Raw genomic sequence first — 10,585 nt, 5'->3', positions numbered from 1 at the left:
TTTACACTCATTGTTCACTGGACTGGCAGGTCTCCCTCCCTCTCTACACAAGGACGTGATGTACCAGCGCCAGGGGACCCATTACAGACGTACAAGGTTGTTCCACTTGTGTGCCTCGTACGCCAGAGGGAGAGTGGCATTGAGGAAACAAAATGATAAAACTGACCTGTTTTATAGAAAGAGACAAAAGCGCTGAGTGAGACGGTCTCATCCCCCAAGACCTGACACTCAACAGTGCTTCAACCTTTTCATCTCTTGGTTGCAGCTGAAGTGACCGGTGACTATCACCACATGATAAAGATAAGACAGCCTTTATTGATCTCAAAATGGAGAAATTTACTTGTTACATGCAGCTCTTAGAAACACTCAGGGTGTGCAAATAGGCAGAAATGTGAGAAAAAAGTATCACCAATTTGAGCCCTTTACCCAGTATTTGGGCACACTTTTGCTCACTTTCTTCATGCTTAAATAAATGTAGGTGCCATTCTCTGGACTAAACTCACAATATATCCTACCTTTTTTTAAAAAGTTTTACTCAACCGAACACTGCAGAACAAATTAAGTATGGCCACAGCCTCGCTTTAGCTTTCCCCACAGTGCTTGTTTTACCTCCCTGGCGTTTCATACAATACCAAGCCTATATCCAACAGTGCAAACACCCAGATTACCAAATGAATAGGCAAATCTGAAGTGCTTAAGAGTGAAAGCTCGTGTAAACCCTATTAATAAAAGTTCTTTGCTTAAAAATCCACGCGCCTAGCAATAGCACAATGGCAACTGTCCAGGGTGTACCCCGCCCCGGGCTCAAAATTGTCTGGGACTGAAAAAAGCAGGAATAATGTCAGAGGGAAAATTTGAGCTTGTTCCGTCAGCTCTGACTCATGCAGTTCTCAAAAAACAACTCCTGGCAGACAACATGGAAAACTGTAACTAATATCAGCCTCATATGCAATGTTAAAGCAACCACAAGGTGCCATAGGTCCAGGTACCTCTTTTTTTATCAAGAGGGGCATCTCGCAATACCATCCACCATCTTTATACAGTATGAAAACCTAATCAAACAATTTTCATGGGATGGAAAAAGAGCCAGAGTAAAACTAAGCAAATTGTATGCACCGAAAGAAAAAGTTGGCTCAGGACTACCATATGCAAATCTGTAGGTATCTGTATTTTGAAATGGCCAAAATGATTAAATACTGGGAAATGACTAATCGTGGGTACGAATGGTTAAGTATTGAAGAAGAAATTTGTTCACCATTTGATCCTAGACATAAACTATCTCAGAAATCTGACACTACAAACCCAGTCCTTGTTCAATCTGGCCAGGTATGGGTCAGTGTGTATAACATGCTTAAACTTCAAGTACAAAAGTATTCATCTCTTTGGAACAATCCAGCTCTCAGCATTGGCAAAAACACAGTGTTCTGCAAGCAGTGGCATTCCCGTGGCAGACATACCACTGAAAATATATATGATGATGGGCAATTTATATCGTATGCAAATCTTGTTCAAAAATTTAAATTAGAAGGGAAGGATAACTTTTGGAAATATTTTGGAAATACAGAGGAGACATTGTGTGACATCCAAATTCAAAGAGAGTAGTGAAAATATTATTTTGGAATACATTAATGTGCCACGGGTCCGCCACACAGCTTCACAGTTTTATAAACTTTTGAACGATAGTCGAAGCAGTAATTGCATAAATATCAAACTTTCATGGCAGAAAGATCTAAAAAGCAGGGTTTACGAATGAGAGATGGTCAGATATTTTATAGATAATTGGAGATATGTTAAGGAAGCTAGAGGCAAGTGTTTACCGTACAAGTTTTTACATTGATATTATCATACACCGGTCAAACTACACAGTATGAAACCTACGTAAGATAACTTCTGTTGGAAATGTAAATATGAGGTGGAGACATTCTTACATTGCCTGTGGGAATGCTCTTTTATAACTCAATTTTGGACTAAAGTCATAATGGTTTTGAGTGACTGGTCAGGCTCACTGGTGCCTTCAACCCCGGAACTGCGCTTATTGGGATAAAGGTCCCAAATGCCTAATGTTCCCAAACGTGTCTTTAACATTTTTATTAATGGATTAGTAACAGCATCCAGGATTATCCTGAGACACTGGAAAACAACAGTACGACCTAAACTGAAAGATTGGATCAAGCAAGCCATTAATTCGTTTTTTTGTTTTCTGTTTCTTGTGTGTTTTTGTTTATTAATTCAATCTTAAAATCAACAAAAATATTAATTACAAGAAAAAAAGGAAGGGCATCTCGCACCTATGCCAAAACAACATGCAAATAACAACACTTCAGCTGTCTTTTTTGATTGTTCAGTTCTCCATTGCACTTTGTACATGTGAAAATATTGTACCCTGCGTGTGGAATGCAGCCTGGTTTGGGATATCGCGTTAATTTCACTGTTTTTCTGAGCATCACATTCAACCAGGGACTTGTGACTTACAGATAGAGGTGGGTTTCCGTCGTCCTCCACAGTGACAGTCAGGAGATATTCGTCTTGTCTTTCCCGATCTGGAGGAGCAGGACGCGTCACCATCTCCCCGGTCACTCGGTCCATACGGAAAGTCAGGTCCTGGTTTCCAGATGTGATGTAGTAAAACAGCATGGCGTTCGGCCCGATGTCTCGATCAGTGGCAATCACCCGGAGGACAGATGTACCCCCTCCCACGTTCTATAATGCACATAAAGCTTAATGTCAGCATAATAATAATACATCTTTAAGGATCTATTCTTTGGGAATATAGAAATTGTCATGTTATTTTATATTTATCTATCACATCAATGCTATAACCTGAATCAGTTTTCTACGCTCAGCCATTTACTGAGTATTCAAGTATTTTCAACAAGTCATATGTTGGTTGCTCACCTCACTGATGCTGACATTGTAGCCCCCATAAGTCTGAATCACTGGAGCGTTGTCGTTCACGTCCAGGATGTTAACGGTGAGAGAGTGGTCCGTGTATCTGGGAGGGGAGCCATTGTCTGTCGCTCGCACCTGGGGAAACATACCCATACAGGTGCATTAGTACTCAATAAAGGCTACTCACTAGACATGTAAGTAGGGAACATGTTACAACTTTCTGGGGCATGAAACCTCACTTTAAATGTTTTTCTAACGTTTTAATGTTAATTTTATGTTATTTTAATCTCATGAGTCCAGGCCGTGGCACTCTACTCAATCTGTCTGTCTATCTTTAGCGCTGAAACTGTCTCCACTATAACAATTTCTTGGTAAGAGGCGGAAGTTGTTTTTTTTTACTGATTCAACCCCCTCTGTGCCAGTATGACCAGAGTCCAAGCATTTTACAAGCTCAGAAATTAGATCTGAACTGATTTGTACTGAGCCGTAGGCATTGATTTGTTTTTCCCAGTAGGTGCCCAGTCAAACGACCAAACTACAAAGAAAAAGAAAAAGAAAAAACAGACGGCCGTCAGGCTCGGTCTCGCAAATTCATCCTAGTTAAGTCGGGCGCCCTGCTTATAAAGCTAAAGGAGCAGAACGTCACAGTGCTGCCACACATATATTAATGTAATGTAAAGACCCGGGCCTGCGCTCGCATGTGAGAAGAGAAGAAAAGCGAGCTATCTTTACTGGCTATATCTATTGGATCATCTTGCAATCAGAGCAACGATTTGTGCCCTGCAACACCCACAGGATGTACTGAATTACAGTATTTTCCTTCATATGAATCACGTCAAGGAATAAAACAGTAATTGCCAATGGTAAAGCTCCAATAGTATTTTACAAAGCCTAATACAGTCACATATTCAAGAAGCAGACATTTCAAAATCAGCTCTCTCACCCAGAGTCTAAACGATGTTTTATCTTGAATGTGCACTGACCTTGAGTAAGTAGCGGTCGACTGACTCTCTGTCCAGTAGAGCGTTGACATAGACCTCCCCGTACGTGTGGTTCACTGTCTTGATTTTAAACACATCCTGCATGTTTCCAGCCACCAGAGTGAAGTTCACCTGTGAGAAAATGTGTTTAAGTGTGTTCATATAACAGAAGCACAGGCAACTATATAAAGTCTGCTTAAGTCTTCTTTATATTGTAGGGCTTTGCACTGTGAACACAAATATGTTTTGAGGAGCATAATCAAAAGGAAGACAGATTTATAGACATACAACTATCTAAAGAGAAAACCACATTACAGTAATTATAATAGATTGTGTTGGATAGGACTTGGTGTAAGACAGTCTGAATGAAAACTGTTACAAACTCAGTTCACCAAGTGTTTGTTCACTTTTCCAAATTGTTTAAGTTGAACTGAACTGAGAAATGAAATTGTACAATAGTTATGTAGCTCCCTGGGGATGCTATGGCGTCTGAAATGAGTCACAGAGCAAATCTGGCTCAGTATTTGCTTCATGAATAAACATTCTTGTGTCTAAGTGACGCCAAACTCTTTTGTTTCTTACCAGTCCATTTAAACCAGCATCTCTGTCTCGTGCCAAGACGACTGACACTTTACGGCCCATCGGAGTGTCTTCAAAGATGTCCACAGACGTATCCGACGTGATGTCAAACTGCGGACTGTTATCGTTTTCATCCAGGATCGTAATAGACACCTGGGACGATAACAGTTTATAGTATACAAAGACTTACTTTACAGAAGGGGTCTCTGCTGTAAAGTAGCTCATTCTCCCCTCATGAGCTACTTTAGAAAGAAACAAAACCAGGCCAGAGCCAGATAGCTACTTATGCTTTGAGGGTTCTTGAGTAACTATGGGACTTAAACAGATCTCACCCTGGTTTGTAGCATAGATGACATTTCAACACTCTTTACTGTTTGCAAATCGCTTTCAACATGCTCACAAATCAATCACTTGCCGAACAGAGAAAACTGATCTGTAAATGTAACTTGATACACGTGTTGTTACACCAAAACAGTAATAAATCTGTATTTCAAGCCTTTGCCCTTGGAGCAGTCTCTGGAAGTGCAGGGGAATTACTGATTACAACTAAGACCCCTGCCTCAGTGATGTGGACACAAACTCAAAGACCCCACCTTAGGGGTAAGGTTAGGATTAGGGTTAACAATTATTTATAACCAAAACTCAAAGCATATTGACTGGAGAGCTTACAGCCTACATGCCAATGTGATACCTCATTTGAAAGCCAAGACCTTGAGATCTGTGTGAGTGAAATACAACTTGCATTACATTTGCCGTTCCTAACCCTAATCATATCCTGATATACTAATCTTAAACCTAATCCTAGCCCCCGGCAGGTAACAGGTTAAAGCAGAGCAAAGTGACTCATGCCTCTAGAGGCCATAGGCGCTGCTGCATGTTTAGTTTTTTACTCATTAATTGTCCGTGAGAGTAAATACTACACTGACAGAAAAGACAAAGGGAGAGAGGGATATTGTACATCCAATTACACAATGGACATATTTTTTTTTCACTCAAACTCAAGCTGTAAATACTGCTTAAGTGGCACTAGCCTGCACTTTGCTTTTCCCGTTAGCCTGTTAGCTTCTTCTTTGTGATTCCATTAGTGTGTATAGGTTGAGGGAGGAAGTTGCAATTGCGGTTTTCTGGCCAAAGACACCAGGGGGAGATGAAAGACCCCCAAGCATCCCGTCAACACTACGAAATTTATTACGGATTTATTAAGGTAAACAAGTTACTAAGTGCTTCTTTAACAACAGGACATTCTAACTTCCTGTGCTCAAACTGTCTCCTGACCTTATTTTATTCCTATAAAGAGTCACACCGAAATACCTTAATATCTTAAATACAATGTGACAGAAAACATACAGATAATACGGATAATCAACACTTTGATTAAGATCAACACTTTTTAGTCTTGAAGCTACAGGCTAACGTTAATTTGACGCCTCATAAATGTTAAAATAGCATCCCTGAATTCATTTGCTTGAAGAAAAAAAAAAAGCTTGCATTTATTGACCCCCAACTGAACCGAGCGCATTTTCTTCAGTTCGGCCTTACCCAAATCTAAAAGCTTCTTGAAACAAAGTGACCAAAGAGTGACAAGAAACAATAACAAAACAAACAAGTGACACAAAACATACAGACTACAAAGTGATGAAAAAGCCGCAAAAGAGTGACAAAAACGCGCAAGAAAAGCAACAATAATAAAATAAAAAGTGACAAAAAAGTGACGAAAAAAGTGACAAAAAAGGCAAAAGAAAAAAAAACACACAAAAACCCAACAAAAAACCCAGATGCAAACACAACAAAAAGTACAGGACAAAAATGCTTAAAAAATGTGACATAACCATGGCAACAAAAGGCTATGATCAGTTTTGCAGGTCTTAGCTTTCAAATGATGCGTTACTCTGGCCTATAGGCTGTAAGCTCCAGTCGAGAAGCTTTTAGATTTGTGTACTGGAGCAAATGGAGAAAATGCGTTTGGTTAAGGAGACAGGAAACAGTCACGAAACACACAGGAAGTTAGCAGCAACATCACTGATCCAATCAGTATTTTCATAGTAGGAAACACACTCTTACCTTCTGCAAATCCAATGAAGCAAAGAATATAAAATAATGCCATTAAGTAATCTAATAGGAATAAAACAAAGTAAATAATTAGCATCATAAGAATGTGTATTTAGTGTTTCTGAAAAGCCACGCACCACAGTAGAGTCTTTTTTGGGCCCTCCGTCATCCGCTACAACTGTCAGAGTGTAGGTGTCGCCCCTCTCTCTGTCCAGTAGACCGGTCACTGTGATTCGACCCTAGAAACACCCCGAGATAAAACACATGCACTTTTTTCCACATAATGATTTTTAAAGCAAGACCAAAAATTTTCCCCAAAAAGTTACGCCGCCAAAATTGAGATCAGATACGGCAAAAAGAACAAGAAAAGTCGGTATTTCTCATCTAAAAACTTCAAAGTCACCGGCTCTTTGATCAGCGTTCAGTCATGCACCAACACGAGAGAGCTGAAATCACTGAGGAGGTGTTATCGAGTTACGCTGTGGTTAATGGAAGAGGCAGAAAGAAGGCTTTGACTTTGAAGAACACAAAGTGATGTCTTTTGTTGGATTCTAGTCTCCACAGGCCTGACTGACACTAACCATATTATTGTTACAGCGATATAGTCAATTGCGCACCGTCGTATCATCGACTTTTATTAGGCTTAATTTGTTCAGTGTTTATGCAGGAATAATGTGTCACAACAAGATGGCGGCCGACTCAACGGAGGCTCCGGTAACAAATCTAGATGAATGAATACTGGTGCTTTGAGCTATGTTAAACACAGTACTGAAAGTCGTGTCTGCAAATGATCATTACTGCAATATCCATATAGCCACAATAAATTACAAAATCATTGAGGTCTACCTTGTTCTGATGGAGATGGACAGATTCTTTCCAAATACAAGCTAAAATAAAAACGCATGTAAATTAAGTGGATCATTTACTAAGTGTTTGCTCATGTGCGAAACGAGTAGCACGTGCTAAAATGGAGCAGCAGCACAGTCATTTGTGCATTTGTCACTCACGCAGACTTTTCTTACTTATATGCCTGATTTGTGGCCCCATTACTGCAAAACACATCATTTCAAATGCTAAATCAGGTGCAACACGACCACAAATGTGCACGGTTCATTCTTCATCGTGCACTTCTTGGGGGGTCATTTAGCAAGACAGGTGCTGAATAGCAAGTGCAAACTGGAAAGTAGTATATAGATATTTGTGGGCATGTTGCACTTCATTTACCATTTGAAATGACTTGTATTACAGTTGTAGAGCCCCTGATACGTATAAGAGAGAATGTTGCGTGAGTAAAAATGAGACTCTGCTGCCCAGCCACATTTGCACATGCTTCTTGTTTTGCCCATGAGCAAGCACTTGGTAAATGACACCCTTGGTAAATGATATGTACTCCAGTTCAGTTTTAGTCACAATTTTCCTATATCAATATTATTGTTCATTTTGGTGCTGGTTTTGTTAAAATTGCATTTAAAAAGTCTTGTTCAGAAACACAAATTGCGAATATTTTTGTGTAAATTTAATGAAATGTGTTGAGAGGATTTAGTAAATTATCACAGCATTATTGTTATTCAATACAGTTACTGAATATCAATTTTTCCCTCTCACGTCGGACATTAAATGAGCTAGATGCAAGTTGGCCATTTATACTCACTACTGCCACCTCAGGTAATACATGTAACTGCACCTGCTTGACGGCACTTCGGACCCGAAAGTAACAACTTTTTGAGTTGGATTTTAGAGGCAGTTGTGGTGAACAGGTCTGAGCTCATTCTACACATTAGGACATTGCTGGAACATGTAGGGGGAGGAAAATACATTATTTTTAAACTCCTTATGGCGATGATTCTGACTCTGATTAATAATTAGCTGTGGCAACTGCAGTAAAAAAATAAATAAATGTTGCCATAGTACAGTAATGTTGATGTAGTCGGAGCTGATGAGTCACAGAAGATATTTTGCAAATTCTCTGTCTCAGCAAAATTTCCCAATGTTTTTCAAAAGAACTTGTCAGCTACTTGGACTTTTCCACACAGAATTTAAAAGGGATTGTCTATAAGTTTAAATACTTTACAAATTTAATAGACTGCATACACTTGGCCTGAGCCTGCAATTTGACATAGCATAGCGGGGATTTTGATTAGCTGCTGATCTCAGTGCCACAACTTTGACATATTGTTTACTTTTGACATTTCTTTCTCCTCATTTTGCAATCATAACCTTTTCTTTGTAATGAAAAACAGTCTAGTATTGCAAAATGTTTAAGGCACCATGCTGCATCTTCATTGGCTTTCATACGTGTCCAGTGCAACGATCTTTCACCGAAGCCATATTGGGACTCACTGTGACGCTGTCTATCCTGAAGAGGGCCAGAGCCACAGGGGAGGTGTCCGGGTCGAAGCGGTAGGTCAGCTGGTTCAGGTTGTCCGCAGACTGGGCCTGCACTTGCACCACCTCTGTCCCGGTCGCGATGTTTTCCCTCAAAGAAGCTTCATAACCCGCCGCGAAGAAAGCCACAGCCTCATCGAGCTCGTTCAGCAGAGTCACGTAAACGGTGCAGAAGCCCTTGTGAAACGGGGGCGCCTGGTCCGTCGCCGAAATGTTCATGAGGTAAGTGGTCTTGGTCTCGTAGTCCAAGTACTCGACTGTGGTGACCAGCCCAGTGCTGGAGTCGACCTGGAACTTTCTATCAGCTCCGGACACAATGTCATAGGCCACAGCACCACCATCACCTGGAAAGAGACACAGATCATGGTATGGGTCGGCATGATGATGATAATTAAAGTGGCTAGATGCAAGTTGGCCATTTTATACTCACTACTGCCACCTCAGGTCATACGTGTAACTGCACCTTCTATATTAAGTTCATCCATGACCCGAAGAAACAACTTTTTGAGAGATAGAGTAGGATTTTAGAGGCAGTTGTGGTGAACAGGTCTGGGCTCATTCTACACATTAGGACATGGCTGGAACATGTAGGGGGAAGTAAATACATAATTTGAACTTTTTAAACTCCCTTTAATCCATTTTTTAACCTCTCGGCATTAAAGCAATGATCAAATGCAGAGGAAATTAATGAATCTAAAAGTAAGGCGAAAGTTAATGTCTGTAAAAATGTTCTCTCAGTCAGCTGCACTGCACTGATGTTTTGAATTATTTATTGCTTTGGCATCAGTCCTAAATCTGCATCACTGAACACCTATGAACAGGCCCACATGAATCTTCTACATGTGTTTTTCCTGTGCAGGAAAGACAGTAATCCACAAGTAAAGCATGTGAAGCGATGACCTACTTCAGCTACCATATATGGCTGAGTTGAACGATTTACTTTTGCTACGTTTTCATGTTTTGAAAATAGTTGGCCTTAGACCAGATGCGTCAAACAAAGAGAAGAAAAAAATCATGAAACAGGAAGTGAGAAGAGGAAGTTTGTCAAGTGTAGGAGAAGTTCAGACTTTAAATGCCTGTCTGAGTGTGGTGTATGTGTGAAAACATGTTTTTGATCCAGCGGATAACAAAAACAAACCACTATGTTATGCTTCGGGTAATCGGGTGATTCGTTTACCTTTACTTGTTTTTGATCACGGAAGGGGATATAATGGAGAATAGAATGTCACTTTTTCCAGCGTCTAATCAAGATTTTAGTTGAGTTCAAAGTAAAAAAGGCCCATGTTTTTTTTGCACATACAGTGGAATAGAGTGAATTATTAATGCCTGAGCTCACCTGTGTCCGGATCAGTGGCCCGGACCACGATCACTGATGTGCCGATCCCAGCGGTTTCCCGAAGGCTCAGACGGTTGTACTGCTGCTGAGTGAACACTGGCACCTCGTCATTGGCATCATCCACATAAACTATCACCTACAGCAAAACACACAGCATTTGTTGTGTGTCAAATATGTATATTATCAAACATATTTGACTCATTAGTCTGGGTTGGTTATGGTGGGTTAAGCCTTTGCCAGCAGCTATCGGCCTTATGCGAAACAGGAACAGTTATCAGTGGGTTTTAGTCTTTGTTTTGGGGATTTGTCTCTCCTTGCGCGAAACTCCTTTAATTTGGGTTTAACCAAATTTTGTCTTACTTTTGTG

General features: G+C 40.3%; 1 protein-coding gene across 1 annotated transcript in view; it reads right to left on the bottom strand.

Annotated features, from left to right (window-relative positions):
- cdh23 (cadherin-related 23) overlaps positions 1-10,585 on the bottom strand; it is a 255,286-nt gene that overhangs the window by 44,141 nt on the left and 200,560 nt on the right. The window contains exons 30-36 of the mRNA XM_079559815.1: positions 10,219-10,354; positions 8,838-9,226; positions 6,635-6,736; positions 4,452-4,601; positions 3,873-4,001; positions 2,896-3,024; positions 2,473-2,700 (exon numbers count right to left, since the gene is read on the bottom strand). Of these exons, the coding sequence (XP_079415941.1) occupies positions 2,473-2,700; positions 2,896-3,024; positions 3,873-4,001; positions 4,452-4,601; positions 6,635-6,736; positions 8,838-9,226; positions 10,219-10,354 (1,263 nt within the window). The remainder of the gene's footprint in view (positions 1-2,472; positions 2,701-2,895; positions 3,025-3,872; positions 4,002-4,451; positions 4,602-6,634; positions 6,737-8,837; positions 9,227-10,218; positions 10,355-10,585) is intronic.

The sequence above is a fragment of the Gobius niger genome, assembly GCF_951799975.1.
Source record: "Gobius niger genome assembly, chromosome: 7".
In the NCBI taxonomy this organism is placed as follows: Eukaryota; Metazoa; Chordata; class Actinopteri; order Gobiiformes; family Gobiidae; genus Gobius; species Gobius niger.
This window is presented reverse-complemented; position numbering and strand designations above follow the sequence as displayed.